Raw genomic sequence first — 18,236 nt, 5'->3', positions numbered from 1 at the left:
TCTATTTTTACAGCAATCAAATTACATTTTTTATTGCGTGAACGTAGAATTCTTTAAGAATTGTCAATTATCATTATTATTATAAATTATGCGATACGATAGGAGGGTGTAGGTAGTTGTAAATTAATAATGCAAACGTAGTCGTGTTCAAGGCATCATAGATGTTTATTTGTTTTCTATGTTCGATTATTCGATAGTTTTTTTTATCGAGACAGAGGTACGACCAATTACAAAAGAATTAATTTGACAAGATATTTACCCGTACTAATTGTTTTCTTGTACTGTTTTAAATAATTATGTACATTGGCGTTTACATTGTCACTCTTTTAGAAACGGATACACTAGGTACAGGTGTGAACAAGTCTTATTTAAATTAACAAATTGAGGGCAATGGTTGGATGTAATTGTTGTGGACATTAACTAATCGGGAGATGCATGTTTATGCCTTTCGGTTGATCATACGATCAATGTTTAGCAAAGTTCAATTTTCTATATACACGTACAAATTTTTAGTGGTACCAGAAAAATTGGTGTTCTTCGTAACTAACATTTTACTGAAAATAGTATCTAACAGATCGTGATAATCTCAATTACAATTTCTAATCGCGTAATCTATGGCGTTAAAAATCTTTTACGCTTATTTATCTTTACCACATTCTTTTTTTCTTTTCGCCCATAAAAAATTGACATTTGGCAAACTTCATCTCCGATTTGATAGATCAACTGCACATCTGGGTCTATGCTTGCACAAATTATAAATTAATCCGTTGTAGATGCGTGGAACTTAATTCGATACATATGTTCGCTTATATAACTTCTAGTATTGATTATTGCAACCAGTGCTGAGGCGACATTTTTGTTGGAACACACGGAAAATACTTGTCTATGGCAATAAAGTAGTTTAAAATTGCGTTAAATTTAACAGGAAACTTTATCAAAAATTTCTATTGATCTGGTTAACCGAAATCAACAGAAAAAAATTTATTGATATGACGCAGCTTCCTTAATACTCGTGAACGTAAAGTTTTTAATATCGCCATATACTTTGCCATGCGACACGTCCACACATTTAATAGCTACAAGAAATCCGTAAGAATGATAAATAGTAATTTTAAATTATAAATGTTTATAAAATTGTATACGTACCGGTAATAATTAGGCTTAAAAGGTCCAGCCTTGTTAAGTCCCATGTATTTTGCTTGCTCGTCCGTCAATTCCGTCAAATGTGCATCGAACGTTGGCAAATGCAATGATGCCACGTACTCATCTATAGTTATTATTTTATGCATTATGGTATTACGCGATAAGCCATAACGAAACACAAAACAAGCGACCGTATATCACTTACCCATCTTCTTCGGTAGGAGATAAACATCGCTTTTATAGCGTCCCGGGGGCGCATTAAAAAGTTCAATAAGTGCTAATGCTTGGGTAGCGGCTGTAATTGATACAACAAATGAGGGAATGCTGGAACAAGACAAGTTGACTAAACGACCTTCCGCTAATAACACGATGCGCTTTCCGTCTGGCCAGATAACATGATCCACTTGAGACCTTACTTTTTCCCAAGTTAAATCGGGCGTGCGTAAACTGTTCTGTTAAGCACATATTAAACGAGTCTTAATTGTCTTACCAATATATTTCTTTTATTTTTTTTTTATTTTTTTGTTCTGAAATATAAGAAACACGAGTTTTTTCTCCCTAAAAAGTCTGATCGAGGGGCTAATCGAATTTTAGAGAAAATTTTACTTTCTATGGATAGAACTGAAACGTACAATGTCTATTTCCGTATTGCTGTGTCCCATATTGCACACCACGCATCCGTTCTTCATCTTATCCATATGCTCGCGTGTAACAACATTTTTATTGCCGGTTGCTGTAATAACAATGTCAACGTTTCTGATAACTTCGTTTAGCTTCATTACTCTAAAGCCATCCATACTGTAAAAAAAGCATTAGCGAACAACTTAAACATTACGATACGTATTCTTTTAAGGATTGCTTACCTAGCTTGCAAAGCACAAATTGGATCGATCTCGGTTATGTAAACAATACATCCCAGACCTTTAAGTGCTTGGCAACAGCCTTTGCCAACTTCACCATAGCCACAGATTACAACTTGCTTTCCACCAAACATAATATCCGTCGATCTTTTTAAACTGCAAAAAGATATAGAAATTAAAACAATACGTATCCACGGTATATTCCGGGAATCAATTTAGACTTAATTTACCTATCGATAATACTTTCGCGGCAGCTATAAAGATTGTCAAACTTGGTCTTTGTTACACTGTCATTTACATTCATAGCGGGGACCGATAATTTGCCTGCTTTCGATAATTGGTATAATCTATGTACGCCCGTTACACTCTCTTCGACTATTCCTAAAAGTTAGATACTGTTAATAGTTGTTATTAATAATATTATTAACGTCTTCGTTACCGCGAACAAACCTTGAATCATCTTAAACATGGCGTTGTATTTTTTGAGCATTAAATGCGTCGCATCTCCGCCATCGTCCAATATCATGTTGGGCTGCCAATTTTCAGCCGCGACACATTTATCGATACACCACCAAAAGTCTTCTTCAGTTTCGCCGCGCCAGGCAAAAATCGGGTAACTAGCGTGAGCAAGGGCAGCGGCCACTTCGTTTTGCGTAGAATATATGTTACACGCCGCCCATCTTACTTGAGCACCCAAATGTACCAACGTTTCGATCAGGACAGCGGTTTGAGCATTGATATGAGTGCATCCCACAATTTTAGCATTTTTCAGGGGCTATTTAAAAATAATACTTTACAATGTACGTATTAACATTGCTAATAGAAATTTATTTTTACCCTCGCAATCGATAACTATGTATACCTTGTCGTCGGCTGCGCGTTTACGGAGAGCCATGATCCCAGGCATTTCTTGTTCCGCTATTTCTATTTCTCGTCGACCGAACGCATGTTGTTTTATATTCCGTACGCAAAAGTCGGTGAACCCCCTTTCCGTTTTCTGGATCTTCTCGCGTGGCGAGACATCGTCTTCATCCGATGAGCTTCCTGTATAAGAAGCTAAAGTACAAAAGTGCCAGAAAACGAATAGGATTAGTACCACAACGAATGTGCACGTGCAAGAAGCTTACGAATACGTTTGGCGAAAGTAAATCGTGATTAACAAGTGCATGCTAAAAATTTAGTCGTAACTGAAACTATCGACGATATTAATATTTGTTAAGTAAAGATACAAACACAACGATCAATTAGGAGGGGTGTGCAGGTAGTCCCAACTTCGAATCTGAACACCATCATTAATTAGTAAATAATAAAATGAACTTTGTACCAGAACTGTAACTGTCTGTACTGCTGGCTGACAAAGATCGGCTACGATAGCGGCTGGACTTCTTCAAAGCGCCAGACTTGGAATCCTAAACATTTAAAAAGTTGGATTAATTGCTGGATCGTTTATATCCTTCATCTTCAAAAGGGCTGCAATGAATTTAAATTTACTACAAACAGAAGAGTGTGAATGAAACTACTTTATTTGATTGAACAAACACAGATTAATATAGACAATGTACGATAAATTTTCTGCACCGTATCATGCATTAAATAACTTCAACATGATATTACAGTAAGATACACAGTTAAGTGGGTCTAAGTCTTGTTATTATTCTGTGTTATTTGATAGGAAGTCAAGGATGATAAACTCATTGGCACATACCACATTTATGTAGTCATGGGAATTAAAGCAGCCCTGAGGAAATTGCAAGGATCACTCTATGGAAAGGAGTACAAATTTAACTTTGTGTTTTGTACACATATATTCTTACTTACTAATTTTGTTCTCGCGCCGTGAAAGGCATTATTTGATGCCTCTAGGCTCTGAAATCACAATAACCACCATTTCATAATTCAAATTGCATCAGATTTCTATAATACAGTCCGTAGTTTGGTACAAAGCTCCCAAAAGGTAGTACTTGTACATAAAACTCGAAATATTTTTAATACAAGTTTTATGTATACAAAAGTATCTCCTTTTTTTTTTTTGTAATTACTCCTCATTTACGTTTATGACGCTCAAAACATTGGTTCAGTAGTGCTAATCATGCCACGCCTATATTGTGTATTTAGGCTTGTAATGAGCGATGTATGAGTGATTGGTACCGAACCTACGGACTACTGTGAGAATAATGCTCTATATGTAAAATAATATAAGCGCCTCGACAGCAGGCAATGTGTATAACAGCATGCAGATCACCTTTAAACTTTTTTATTATTAGAGTTGAAGCTACACAATATGTTGCATATAGTTAATACGTTATAGAGTATTCAAAGAATTATATAAATCTTTATTACGATATAGTCTATGTGCTAGATAAAATTATTATAGTACATAGGAAATATAAATTAATAATAAATCAACTTAAATGTTACTTTAGCTTGTTTAACATAATTTAAACAACAAAGGATTGTTATTTAATATATATAGGCAGTGGTATTCTGTGAAACATTTTCATGCTTAATTTTAACGTTTAATCGATCATAAAAATGTAAGAAACAACTGTGGATATGTAGGCCGAAGTATTTTTAAAACACTCACAATGACAAAAGACATTCTTCGTACGAGTATGAATTGTCTCTCAGTTTCAAGCCAATTATCATACATTACTTCCATATTGCATAATTCTGACAAATTGCTAATTACAATAGATTTTACTAACAAATGTGTATTTCCAACAGACCGTTGTATTAAATGTTCGTAAATAATTTTCTTGTTTATAAGCCCTCATATTTGATTAAAAAATTTTCAATCGTACGCGTTATTACGCAAATAATTATTACATCTTATAAACGGGAAAGTTTCATCTTTAAACGCGATATATTTATAAATTTCATTCATAACATGTTTTAATTAGCGATAACGAGACCAGGAAGTTTCATGTTTTGGTAATAAACAGAAGGTGTATGCAAGACCATACATTAATTAATACCATGTGCAGTGTTATGTAACGAAAATATGTGGTCACAAGATCCGAACGGGCTGGGCTGAAACGCAATTAAAAAAATGAAACACAGGTACAAAAAGAAAGATAGATAAACGAAAATAAAAGATGGTGTATAGAGTAGGTATTTTGAATTGAAACGAGGAAAGATAAAAGAAAAAAACTATGGGAAATATCGTGGAGAAAACCTTTTTGTCCTGTGCGATCGTTTCCCTTTAACCAGTTAAAGGTACGAGTCGAAAAAGAATTTTATCGTGTTCGATGGTGACCGAGATTAGCCAAAAAAAACGAATACGGCTACACAAGTATGATAGCCGTGTCACTAGACTGTCAATATCTCGCGCGCAGACAATCCAAGTCGAAGAAGATCTAACTGCTCAAATATTAAATAGCAGTGTTCTTTGGTTTACCTTGTTATTCGATGCTGGATCAGTGACAGGCCCATCGATGACAGTATTTCTAGCCGCTTTTCCCGACGATGTACTGTTGACGGCATCCCCGCTGTCAGCCATTTTTGATTCCAAGCAATTCCAAGTTGGAATAGTTAGCTCATTTTGGCACAGGTGGTGTTTTTATGCACTTGCAGGAGCGTAATCGTAGTTGGCGCACGTAGTCGGTTGCTTTTTCGTCGATACTCTTCATAAATAATTAATTAGCTATAATAAATATCAATGACATCGATATACCATCGTCGACATAATTTAAAAAGTATCATAGATTCTCTTCGGTTGTTTGGAGAAAAATGAGGGCAGTCTTCTATTAAGCATCCAGTTCTAATAGTTATTACCACAGCTGAATAATGTTAAATAGTATTAACTTAATTGTCGGATAATTAGAGTGCCACGAATGTTTCAATATCGATAGCTCGTATACAAAATGTTTACATCTGTAGTTCGCGAAGAATGGTTTCTTCGATAGATTTTCTCGTCGATAGAATAGTTCAGAGTAGACCGGCAAAATTTCGTCGAATATTTTAGGAACACCCTGTACGAATAAATAGTAAGAGCATGCTTGGTACGGCCTTGTTCTTGTTCGACGCGTACTATCTATACTGAAAACATTAATCGCCTTGTGCCCACCCACCAAGATGGCTCCTTTATGGGGCAATACTCGATGTTTTACGTGAAGTTATTTACACACATCTGGAATTAAACGTTCGCCGGGGCGTGTTTTGGACATTCTTTTGGTGCATCGTGTACGTGAAAAAAGGAAACGAAAAATCGAGAAGGAACGCGTGGTTGTGCAGCGACGAAAGATCGATCGAGTTTCCGAAGGAAAAAATTGCACGGGACGGCCGGTTGGTGTACTAAGTTCGCTCGTCGAACAAAAATCCGAACAGGTAGCATAGCCTTTCGATACTGTCGGACAGGACATTTTGTGATCGGTTTCGTGATTCTGCTCGATCGAATTGTACGTGTTCCGTTCATACGATTCATGGTGCCTTGTCGAACATTCCTCTCGAGGACTGGGACACTATCGTCGATGTCAAAATTGACCGTGGTTGTGTGTACAATGCATATTGATCTACTCGTAGCTGTCATTTGTATATCGAATAATTTGTGTTTCTGTCATATGAATTTGTGTCTCGTAAATCTCGCGACGATTCCATCGGTGACATTCAGCCGGTTGTTTCAGTAACGAATAGAACCGTGAAAGGGTTTGATAGGATGAATTATCGGCGTCGCGAAATAAACGCTTTGTAGTTCTGGGAAATATATATATTATTTTTTTTATCTAGCAAGAAGGAATATCGTTGCGACAGCTTGCAAACTTATTTTTACGTTGCTATTACGATTGCTATAAAACAGACACGTTATTTACGCGAGGGTCAATGGAAAATTTGCTTCGAAGAATTCTCGATGTGCTTTAGTATGTTAAATTCATAACCTGTAAATCGTAGGAGACATTTACGCGTTTGTAATAAATTTAGTCGACGCGATAAGCATTGTTGCTTATCGAATTATTTGCTCGATGCCTTATCCACGTTTAATGCAGTGTGCAATTTGTATAATTATATTAAATATACGAACATGGTTTTAAACATGTTACTGATGCGAGCTATACCCAATGACTAGTGTAATCAAGGTTCAATAGAAATTTCAATTCGACTCTTGTAATATTGTTTCGTTCTTTATTTAACAATTAATATTGTTTTTACAGATACGCAGTGCCATTCCAAAGAACCATTGCTCACAGCTGTGCTAAACTATGTATACTATGCTTAATAAAAATTACAAAGGTTAAAGATCCTAAAATAAAATAAAATCTGGGCTACTGACACCTATTGATATTAATTTGTCGTTTGTAATGATAATAACTCTAGATTAACGAAGCTCAAGCAAAGTTTTCGGCGAACGTTATTTGCCTATAAATATTTATATGCGAATTTATATGCTGATATTTTTAAGCATGATATCGAAACGCTGCGAAGGAAAAGAAGAGATAAAATAAAATAGAGCATTGTTGAAAATGTTCAGAAGGGAGATAATGTCGGTTTTCGTACAAATTTCTAGATCCAATGCAATGACCAAAGGAAGAAATACAAATTTTTAATGATCGCGAATACAGATGGACAAGTGAAATTATCGATAGCGGTATTCAAAAATGTCCTGAGTAAAATTTCGAGAGAAAAAGATTTTTATTTTCGCACTTATTAATCGTGTAAGTGGTTTAATCGAGCTAAGTTATAAAAATGGCAAGGAAAAGTGATAATATGAAAACTATCAATGTTGCCGTCGTTGGCCTGTCTGGTACCGAGAAAGATAAAGGGCAAGTCGGGGTTGGAAAATCGTGTTTGTGTAATCGTTTTATGCGTTCTTTAAACGACGATTATAATGTGGACCATATATCAGTGTTATCTCAGGTAATTGATAATAACATTGGATAAATGTATGTGTACTTTTGTCAATTGTTGTTATTGTTATTATTTTCTTGCAGTCGGATTTTAGTGGTCGGGTGGTAAATAATGATCATTTCCTATATTGGGGCGAAGTTATAAAAACAGCAGAAGATGGGACAGAGTATCAGTTTCAAGTGATAGAACATACTGAATTTATAGACGATGCATCTTTTCAGCCGTTCAAGGGTGGTAAAATGGAACCTTACGCAAAGAGGTGCGCAGCTACTAAAATTACCAGCGCGGAGAAGCTTATGTACATTTGCAAAAATCAATTAGGTATAGAGAAAGAATACGAACAGAAAGTTCTGCAAGATGGTAAATTAAATATCGATGGTTTTTTGTGTGTATTCGATGTAAGCGTTGTGCCGAATAGAGCCGTAGAGAAACAGGTCGAAATAGTAGCAAACATATTGAACAATTTAATGAAAACTAAAAAGCCTATAGTTCTAGTAACAACGAAGAACGACGATGCAAATGAACAATACGTAAAGGAAGCGGAGAAACTGATAATACGTAAAGAATATAAAAGTTCCATTCTAATAGTTGAAACATCCGCGCACGAAAATATCAATATCGATTTGGCGTTCATAATTGTGGCTCAATTAATTGATAAAACTAAAACGCGTAGTAAAGTAACGCCATTCGCGGAAGCGGCAAGAGCCAGGAAAGAACTTCTTGACGCGTCTACGGAGTCCTTGCAAAGATTGATTCGAATACACATAACTGATTATCGCGCATTGTGGTCTCAAGCGTCCAAAAAGCTGGCGCAGCACAAAGAATTTACAACGTTTGTGGAATTGTTCGGTATCGATGCAACCCAAAGATTGTTTAGGAGACACATTATAAAATTAAAGGACGAGCAGGTGGCGAAGAAAATACAGGGATATTTGGATATGTTGCCCGACATTCTTCACGAAATATGTCCCGACGTGACAAACTTAATCAACGAGTACGTTTCCAGATTAATTAAACGAGAATTTATTTTTCCATATAATATCGTAACTGTCATGTTAATATTTTTACAGAGAATGGTCCGCGATACAGCAATATATAAAAGAGCATCCCGATTTTCATCAATATTTCTACGAATGTCCCGAAGATATTCCATGGATCGATTGTGATTTCGGCGAGAACAATGGAACAAAGATTCCTTACGACGTTTTAGAAACACCAAAAGCGGAGGATGTGTTTAAAAAACATATAAGTGTATTGCAACAGGAACAACGACGATTAGAGTAAGTATTATAAAAAGTTTATACAAGATTAGAAAAGATAAAACCCAATGAATTTGTGCATTTGTAAGCCCGATAGTCGATATGAGTTCTTTCTTTTTACGGGTAAGTACCTTAAGCTCCCAGAACCACTTAGGGAACGAAGGCCTAACATAGTGTTTCGTCACAAAAGAATCTATGGCGTCGTATTCATATTCATATTATATTTAATCGTTAAATTTTAATACCTACATGCAATACACTAATGCTTTGCTTTATTCTGGGTGGCGTTTCTTTGTGCAGACTTCCCAAAAGGTAAATTGTGCGTTTTACTGCTTCGTAACTTACTCTAGAAAATATTATTCTTTAGAATAATACATTAATAGCTTTACTAACATTTTTGCAGTACTTTTTATTTTTTACACTCATTTGTTCGTGTTCTTATATCATTGGAGAATAAACTCCTTATATCATAATTCACGTACATTGTTCATTAGATGGAAGAAACAGTTTAAGCAACTGTTGGAGGAAACTGGATATGTTACGCCAGGAAAACACTTGACCGAGGTCAGAGTACTTTTCATGGGTAGGGAATGCTTTGAAGCTCTTTCTCATCACGATTGTCAAGAAATATACGATCAACACCAAAAAGAAATCATCGAGAAAGCAAAACATAATTTCCAAGTAAGAAAATACGTATCCATAAATGAAACAATAAGGGTATTTTATACATTCTGCTTCGTTTCTAACAATTTCATTTCCTATATTAGGAACTGTTGCTAGAACACGCCGATTTATTTTATCACTTCAAAAGTATAGCTCCATCCGGAACTATAACGCAAGATGACATTAAAGAGATAACAGATGCGTTAGTGGACGATTTTAGGTACGCGATTGAATTTGCTGTTTTTCTTTCGTTTTAAAAGATAATTAACGATTCGTTACAATGCACAGGTATAAAGCTTTAGATAGGTTGGATCAAGATAGAAAGTTAATGCTTTTTCAACATTTGGGTTTCGTACATCGTCCTATAAGGGAGCACTGTCCAGCTTATCCAAATTGTATGGACGCTCTTATCGAACGAATACTTGGAACGAAAGCTCACAGGTGAGTTCACGAAGCGATAAAAAGAATGTTTATTTAATTTAATCTTATTAAGCGTATCATCGTTCAGGCCTTCCTCTTGGAATCACAGTAGTCAGTGGCAATTAACATCCGACAACAATCAATTAAACTTAGTTATACTCGGGAGTAACGGACTAGGCGAGGAATTTGCTCGTGAAATAAGAGCTCAGACTGAGGACGATGAAGTCGAAATCGATTGTCAGTTATATACGCTTGGATATCGAATTATCGACGGTGATGTTGGGCTACCGCATAATTCATTCACTACTTCCGACTTCATGCCCCACGGTACGCGATAATACGCTTGTTGTAATCGATTATTTTACTATCGATTATTACTCGAATTTACAGGGTCATTTTGCATTTATTCAAACGAGATATCGTTCGAATATATCCGTTCCTCTTTGGAGAAGACACTATTATCCAATCTGGAGCAAGAGGACAGGTTACCATTTCAAGGATTACCTATTGTTATAATGTTTGTACCGGAATCCACCATTGACAAAATGGAAGCAATAAGACTTAGGGAAGAGGGTCAAAATCTCGCAGAAAGGTACCATTTATAGATTTAACGTTTTCTCATACACCGGTGGAGATATTTAATGATAATTTCTTTCACGACAGTTTACAATGCCCGTTTATCGATGTTTGCGTAGAAGATTTAGAGCAAGACAGAAGGTTTCCTACTCCGCTCGTGAAAGATGCATTGCAACAACTTATACAATCCATAAACCACAGAGCCGGTTTTCTGAATATTTACCAAAGCGTCATTCAATGTTTAGAACCTGATATTAGGTGAAACGGCTTGAAACTAGATTACTGGGTGTTCGGCCACCCCTGGGAAAAATTTTAATGGGGGATTCTAGAGGCCAAAATAAGAATACCAATTTGTTGATGGAGGCTTCGTTAAAAACTTAACAATTAAATTCAAAAATTTCAAATCGCTATGGAAAAATTATTTTCGGCTGCGGGGGTGAATTACAATCATTTTTGGTGAATACACATAACCTCGAAATCCTGCGCATTTTCGAGAAAAAAATTCATTACTGGTGAAACTTTAAACGTTAATAACTTTTTAACGAAGCCTCCATCAACAAATTGGTATTCCTGATTTTCGTCTTATTTTGGCCTCCAGAATCTCTCGTTAAAATTTTTCCCAGGCGTGACCGAACACCCTGTATAATGAATAAAAATAAGCGATGTTAACGACGTACTTTTCATTTTTTAGAATAATAATGTGTATGTTTTGCGGGGATCCTTATTCCGTGGAGAACGTACTTGGCCCGTTACTCAATCATCAGTGTTGTTTTCTTAGCGGTGATCGCTCGATTGTTTTGGAAACATTTTTAGGAGAATCGAAGCAAAGGGTCGAGGTTATAATTTCAAGTTTCCATGGTGCAAATGCGTTCAGAGACGAATTGGTGCACGGTTTTATATTGGTTTACTCGACGAAGAGGAAAGCATCTCTCGCGACTCTAAAGTATGTGTAACACAGTCGACTATATTCGCTATTTATACTTCGAGAAAAATCGTTTCTTTACGGAATGCTTCGTTTCAGTGCATTCTCCATGAATATACCAAATTTACCGATACAAATAATGGCTGTGACTGATACTGGAGGCGCTACCGCTTTCTTCAGTAACGATTTGAGTCATTTACTTATCACGGAAGGAAACGCGACGGCAGATAGGTTGCAAGCACATTTCATGACGTCGGCATCCAGTTGTCAACAAAAAAGTATAATTTTTTAAAATCTAAAATAGTTTTTGTTTATTATAGCTAACATTACAATTGTTTTTTTTGTTACAGCGGCATTTTATACACCGTTTTTTAAGGAAGTCTGGGAGAAAAAGCCCGAAATCGAACAAGCGTTTCATATGGAGGAGCCGGGCAATCTAAATGATAGCGGCGAGGGAACTTTGGAATATTCTGCATTACATCCTATGCCACCGCCGCGACACGAAAGTTACCATCTTCAAACGCCAGATGACGGGTAAGTAATCTGTTAATAGCCTTTAAAACATGCGACACGTATGTTACGTAACGTCTGTATTTCCATGCGATTCAAAAGTCTAACGTGAAGCAGTATGTCTGTAACTTTCAGAAGCGGCTCTGAGTCGTACGAGCAGTTAACTCCCGATGGCGATCTCGGAGATACAGGTTTGAACGAACAATTTGCCGACAATAGAGCCACACCTAGCGACGACAGTGATATTTATAGTCAAGTAGATTTTTACAGAGAAGAACCGGAAAGAGAGTTATTGAAATCCGGGGATATCGCGAATAAATTATCTGGTTAGTTTTGCGTTGATAATGTTCCGAGGTTGAGGCTTCCGGCACTTATTGCGATTTCGAGTCGTTTACGATGTGTTTTAACGATAGGTTGGATGAAGGATACGTTTGTGCACCAGGATGCAGTAACTAATAGTTACTCTCACAGAGCATTCACTACGGGTAGACGGCACATTTCCCAAGCGAAACCGCGACCAAAAGGGAGCAGTCAAACTTTGAAGCAACCTGGGAAAATCAACTTGAAAGACTTCTCAAATGTAACAGACGCCATAGCTAGAATGACAATAGGTGAAAAGGATGAACACGGTCCTAAAATGACATTGGGTCATGCTCCTCTCGCTACACCAGAATCGGTAGATTTAGGCTCCGAATACGCCCAAGTTAAGGACGTTGTGTCAAGCCTATGCCCGTCTTACGACGGCGATTACACGTACGCCAGAGTGCAAGATTCGATTGGAAATAATAAGCCTAAGCTGCGCCATAGACGCGAGAAGGGTCAGCCCTGTAAGGATTCGATTAAAGATAAAGCAACTCGTCGAAATTCTTGCGCATACGCGTACTAGTTGTGTATTTTGTTTTATAGCGTACAGCGACTCTGATTCGGGGGGGAGTTCTTTGGAGAGACAAAGGATGGCCGATGTCCTAGTTAAAGCAAATAAGAAACCAGCGACACATAAAAGAATACGTAAAAAACGCATCGCTATACCAGTCGCTGCGCCCAAAGTTCCATCTTTGGTTAGTATGGGAAGCGGAGATGGTATTGTTAGCCTGAATTACAATATTAAGGAAGATAAAAATTGGCGAGGGGATCCCGTAGAAAGAGGAGGTATAATAATGAAACATAAAATACTTTTAGCGTATTTAACTATAGGGTGTTCGGCCATCCCTGGGGAAAAATTTTAATGGGGGATTCTAGAGCCCAAAATAAGACGATAATCAGGAATACCAATTTGTTGATGGAGGCTTCATTAGAAAGTTATTAACGTTTAAAGTTTCACCAGTAATGAATTTTTTTCTCGAAAATGCGCAGGATTTCGGGGGTATGTCTATTCACTAAAAATGATTGTAATTCACCCCCGCAACCAAAAATAATTTTTCCAGAACGATTTGAAATTTTTTTTCCCCGTCGAAAAATTTTACACATTCTCGAATTTTTTTCTCGAAAGTGGGTAGGATTTCGAGTGTATGTCTAATGACCAAAAATGATTGTAATTGACCCCAGAACCTAGAAATAATTTTTTCAGAGCGATTTGAAATTTTTGAATTTAATTGTTAATAACTTTTTAACGAAGCCTCCATCGACAATTTGGTATCCTTGATTTTCGTCTTATTTTGGCCTCTAGAATCGCTCATGTGAATTTTTCGCAGAACACCCTGTATAATATAATGCTTGCACGTTACCCTTTCATTTAGTCTCTAGCGAATCGCCAGATAGTTCGGAGTCGAGCGAAATGGAGCATCCTTCGAGGTTGAAGTCAAAACAATATAAGCATCTGGCTGTTAATCTACGAAAAAGATATGTAAATTCTTCACCGCAGCAACATTTACCAGCAACGTTGCAACATTCGTTTAACATAAAACACGTGACTCAAGATATGTTCAGCGCTTCCTGTAAGTGAAACATTCGATATCGTTGATTCAGTGTAGCGAGGCAACATTGTTAATGTTTCTGGAAATATTCCAGACGATGAATCCAGCTTAGATGTATCATCACCGCGAGAAATTAATTCTCCGAGCGTAAGTAAGACGGATATGCGAATGAGCCAAGTTTCGAAAGGAATTATTTCAAGATTTTCTGTGTTTTAGTTCGGTATTTTGAACAAAGTCAAAGACGGCGATAAGTTGAACAGAAAGAAAGACAAACAAAAGGCGAAAGAAGATGAGAAGTTGGAGAAACGCCGACAGAAGGAAGAGAAGCTCAAGAAACACGCGGAGAAGGAGAAGGAGCGGGAGAAGAAGAAGCAGGAAAAGATAAAACAGACTAAAGGAACTGGCGGAACGTTAAGCCAAGGGCAGCAACAACCGCTGATCGAGGACTTTGCGCAGAGCGAAACAAATCGTATACCTTTGTTCCTCGAAAAGTGCGTGCAATTTATCGAGGACGAAGGGTTAGATTCTGAGGGGATATACAGGGTTCCTGGGAATAGAGCTCACGTTGAACTTCTATTTCAAAAATTCGAGGAAGGTAAGTTCATACAGTAGTCGATTTATGCAATTGATTTCGTGATTTCCTTATATTTCATTCTCATAGACGGAAATGTGGATATACATTCGCTGGACATACCCGTGAATGCGGTTGCAACAGCTTTGAAAGACTTCTTTTCAAAGAGGCTGCCGCCATTAATCGACAAAGAACGTATGAACGAACTCGAAGACATATCGGGTAAGATGTAAAATTTTTATGCCGCGGCTCTGTTGAAAATACGGTTTACTAATGTTATCGTTTCGGTTAGGCGCTCGTGGTATTAGCAAACCAATGTCCGCTACGTGTATGAATATGGAAGGTAAATATTACTTCTTAAATCTAATAGAAAAAGTATCGAAGTACAAGATAAATTGCGGACTTGTTGCAGATCGAAGCTGCAGGTTATTGGCTCTACGTTTAATGCTCAATAAGCTGAATCCAGTGAACTTTGACGTACTAAAATTCATATTTCATCATTTTGTAAAGTAAGTTACCTTACTTCGAGTAAATGAAAACCAGCGTTCTAATCTATCTCGAAATCTTTCAGAGTGGCTGAGAACTGCAAATTGAACAGTATGGACAGTAAAAATTTGGCGATTTGCTGGTGGCCTACATTATTACCTATAGAATTTAACGATCTTGGTAGATTCGAAGCAATGAGGCCGTACTTGGAAGACGTTGTCCAAACGATGATCGATCAATATCCTTTCCTGTTTTGTGGTGAGGAAGCTATCGTAATGGTGTAGTGAAAGACTACATAATGTTTAAATCATACAGTTGGAACTTCGTACGAGGAACGGGAGGCAATTGCGCGTCGCGTGTTGCTTCTGTAATCCGGTTAACGTTCAATTCTTACGATTACGAAATAACGAGATTGGTTTCGCTATAGTTTACGCTATCATTTTCGTCGTAGCGCGTTTTTCGACTACGATTAGGATAATTCTCTTGCAAGGAAAGGCTCGGAACAAATTAATTTAAGTTTCACGTGCTCGTTCCATCGCGAAGTGACTGGCGGGAGTGATAGATTGATGGTCCTAATCTTGGCTGTTTGCAAGCCCGATAATAACGCGAGTAATATGAAGTCAATCCATGTGTCATAACAGTATGCATGTATCATGTTGGGTGTATTCAGAGCGATGTATTTATTAACATATATTTAGACGTAAGACTCGGTATTTGATAATAGCGAATAATCCGTAGTGGGCTCGATGTTGCTTTTTTCCCCGATTTTCCGTTATCATTTGTTCCGTTCTTAGGTTTTTCCATTACGTAAGGAACTGTTTGCCGTGTGCGATGTGCGTGTGCGTGTAAATGCGCGAGAGAGGCGAGGAGAGTGAAAGGAGATTGCGCAATTTTCTAAAAGAATATTCGTATTCTAAAAACGCGTTAAAAAGTATATGAAATTTCTCCGATTCATGCGCATTTTATATAGCAACAATATCAAAAAGAAAAAACAAAAAAAAAAATAACGTTCGAAGTGTTTCTACGAGTAACTAGGCTTGTCAGATCAATTATTTTTTACTTTCGCGAATCTTTATCTCGAATCAGTATTCAAAAAGAAGAAATACTCAGTTTGACATAACGGCGATACACAATGCATAATATATCCATTCCGTCTGAATGAAAAAGGAAAAGTTAATCGCAATTTTTTAAAAATGGCGCGCACCGGTGTTCGGGGACGTTCATCGTCGAGGGTTAATATCGATATGGTTTTAACTCGTAAGGTAAACCACGAGGGTTTCCGGTTTTACGATCGAATCACGGGAATCGTTAAACGCTAAGAACAATACTTAAACACTTTTTCAGATTTCGTAAAAGCGAACGTGTACATAAGATTATAAGATTGTAAGCTACGTGAAGTTTATAACGAGGATCGACTATCGATGCTTTCGAGATTATCCAGTAGGCGTCGTTACGTTTCAAGGATCGCTTCTTTTCTGTTGTGTTCACATGGACGCGTGTATCTTCGAGAGAAAGGAAACCGATAGACGAAGATTTAACGTTTTGAATCGTGTCTCGTCTACGCTTAACGTGAACGGTATTTCCGGACGTTTCATATTATTTATCGACCGATCATAGAATCGTCGAATGTTTCCACCATTTTGTTTCTCGTACCTGCTACGTTTACCCTTAATTCCAACGTATTTGATATGAATTGTAATTTAAAATTGTAAATTTTAATGTAATTTTTATGCGTTCCCAAGGATGATGGTTCTGACGGTCGTCGTTAGTGTTCTAGGATCGAATTGGACAATGCGACGCACAGCTGGGCAAATTTATTTTAAAACCCGAAAGAAATTCGAAATAGCATCAGTGAAATTAGCGATCGATTGTTCCGTTATCTCAGACACGGTTATTATTTTTTTCGCAACGGGGATTCAACGGTTCTATTTTAAGAAACACCTAACGTTTAAAGGTTATCATAAAAGCGCCCAAGTCTGACACAACGCATCGATAAATCAAACGACTAAATCATCAGAACTGTGATGTAGTTACTTGTTTTAATAAGTATGTAAAATAGTAACACTCGAAAGGCAACAAGAGATTTTGTCCGTGACGCTTAACGCGACAAAAGTGATCTTCGTTGAAAGAGGCCATTGTTTCTTAATCATAGCATACCGTTAGCAGCGATCAATGATCAGTATGTAAGACTTCTTCGTCTATTAATGCGGAATGTAGTTCAATTTAAATGTGATCAGATATACCAAACTGCACAAACTGGAATGTACCTAACCCCCCTCTTTCGTTTTCTCAAAGATACGCGAAAACAATTGTTCTCATTTTGTATCGAGGGTTTGAACAGTTTACTTAGAAATCGAACGATTTTTTCTGTTTTCGAGTATTTCGACGGCTTTAATTATTATTGTAGGGGGCGCGAGTGCATCGAATCCTAAAGAAGTCTGATCACACGACTCGATTTATAAACGCTGTTCAACGGGGGACAGGCGCGTAGGTGTGCCATAATGAGATACGCCATGATCGCAACGTAACCGATTACAAGCAAAGAGTATCATTAGAAAAGACAATTAAAAAACGACGGGGTTTATCGACGTCAGACGAACGATAAAGCAACTTTGTCCATTTTCTGTCCGTTGATTCGAAACTCTCGTTTCATCGAGGACGAATTTCGACAAAGTTGGCCGCCATTTTGGCGTCGATGAATTCGTCCTCGACGAGTTTTTTTTGCACTGTCGTATTTATATAAGGAAATCGTTGTAACGATATTTCGATGATCTAACGAAGAAGAAGAAAAAAAAGCGAAAAAATAGTGTCGCGGAGACACTAGCAGCGAGCAACGGATCGTACATTCCCATATTAGTCGTAAAGAAAAGAATGAAAAAACAAAAACAGAATTTTATACATTCGTACGTACATAATTGTATAATGTTATTAAATAGGAACACAGAGACGTCGATGTTACGTGTGAGATCTGGAATACGGATCGAAAAATGCTGTCTGAATAATAATGACATGATTTCTGTCATTGTCGCTGAATCGAAGTTGCACAGTTTTCTTTTTTATTCGAGAACACGC

General features: G+C 37.2%; 2 protein-coding genes across 9 annotated transcripts; one reads left to right on the top strand and one right to left on the bottom strand.

The window, feature by feature from the left end:
* Positions 1-141: 141 nt before the first annotated feature.
* Positions 142-5,555, bottom strand: LOC143349216 (adenosylhomocysteinase-like 1). 4 transcript variants are annotated; one of them, XM_076780299.1, is made up of 11 exons: positions 5,401-5,555; positions 3,822-3,869; positions 3,328-3,412; positions 2,866-3,059; positions 2,454-2,778; positions 2,234-2,384; positions 2,007-2,159; positions 1,776-1,941; positions 1,349-1,595; positions 1,147-1,267; positions 142-1,076 (listed from the first exon to the last, which is right to left on the bottom strand). In XM_076780299.1, exons 1-11 carry the CDS (start codon positions 5,500-5,502, stop codon positions 1,070-1,072), a joined length of 1,599 nt encoding a protein of 532 aa, XP_076636414.1. In that variant the 5' UTR covers positions 5,503-5,555; the 3' UTR covers positions 142-1,069. The 4 variants fall into 4 exon arrangements, with proteins under 4 accessions (XP_076636414.1, XP_076636415.1, XP_076636416.1 ...); XM_076780300.1 differs by having other exon boundaries at positions 2,866-3,047; XM_076780301.1 differs by lacking the exon at positions 3,822-3,869 and having other exon boundaries at positions 5,401-5,533.
* Positions 5,556-6,073: 518 nt separating this feature from the next.
* Positions 6,074-18,202, top strand: Rhogapp190 (Rho GTPase-activating protein 190). Of its 5 annotated transcripts, none has more exons than XM_076780298.1 (25): positions 6,074-6,329; positions 7,151-7,853; positions 7,928-8,838; positions 8,915-9,124; positions 9,598-9,784; positions 9,871-9,986; positions 10,055-10,207; positions 10,275-10,513; positions 10,577-10,778; positions 10,850-11,020; positions 11,454-11,705; positions 11,784-11,962; positions 12,035-12,218; positions 12,330-12,385; positions 12,455-12,520; positions 12,608-13,021; positions 13,101-13,343; positions 13,931-14,128; positions 14,202-14,254; positions 14,324-14,702; positions 14,769-14,900; positions 14,971-15,021; positions 15,091-15,187; positions 15,250-15,422; positions 17,572-18,202. In XM_076780298.1, exons 2-25 carry the CDS (start codon positions 7,683-7,685, stop codon positions 17,604-17,606), a joined length of 4,872 nt encoding a protein of 1,623 aa, XP_076636413.1. In that variant the 5' UTR covers positions 6,074-6,329; positions 7,151-7,682; the 3' UTR covers positions 17,607-18,202. The 5 variants fall into 5 exon arrangements, with proteins under 5 accessions (XP_076636413.1, XP_076636412.1, XP_076636411.1 ...); XM_076780297.1 differs by having other exon boundaries at positions 12,312-12,385; XM_076780296.1 differs by having other exon boundaries at positions 12,330-12,520.
* Positions 18,203-18,236: the final 34 nt, after the last annotated feature.

This window comes from Colletes latitarsis, chromosome 12 (assembly GCF_051014445.1).
Source record: "Colletes latitarsis isolate SP2378_abdomen chromosome 12, iyColLati1, whole genome shotgun sequence".
NCBI lineage: Eukaryota > Metazoa > Arthropoda > Insecta > Hymenoptera > Colletidae > Colletes > Colletes latitarsis.
This window is presented reverse-complemented; position numbering and strand designations above follow the sequence as displayed.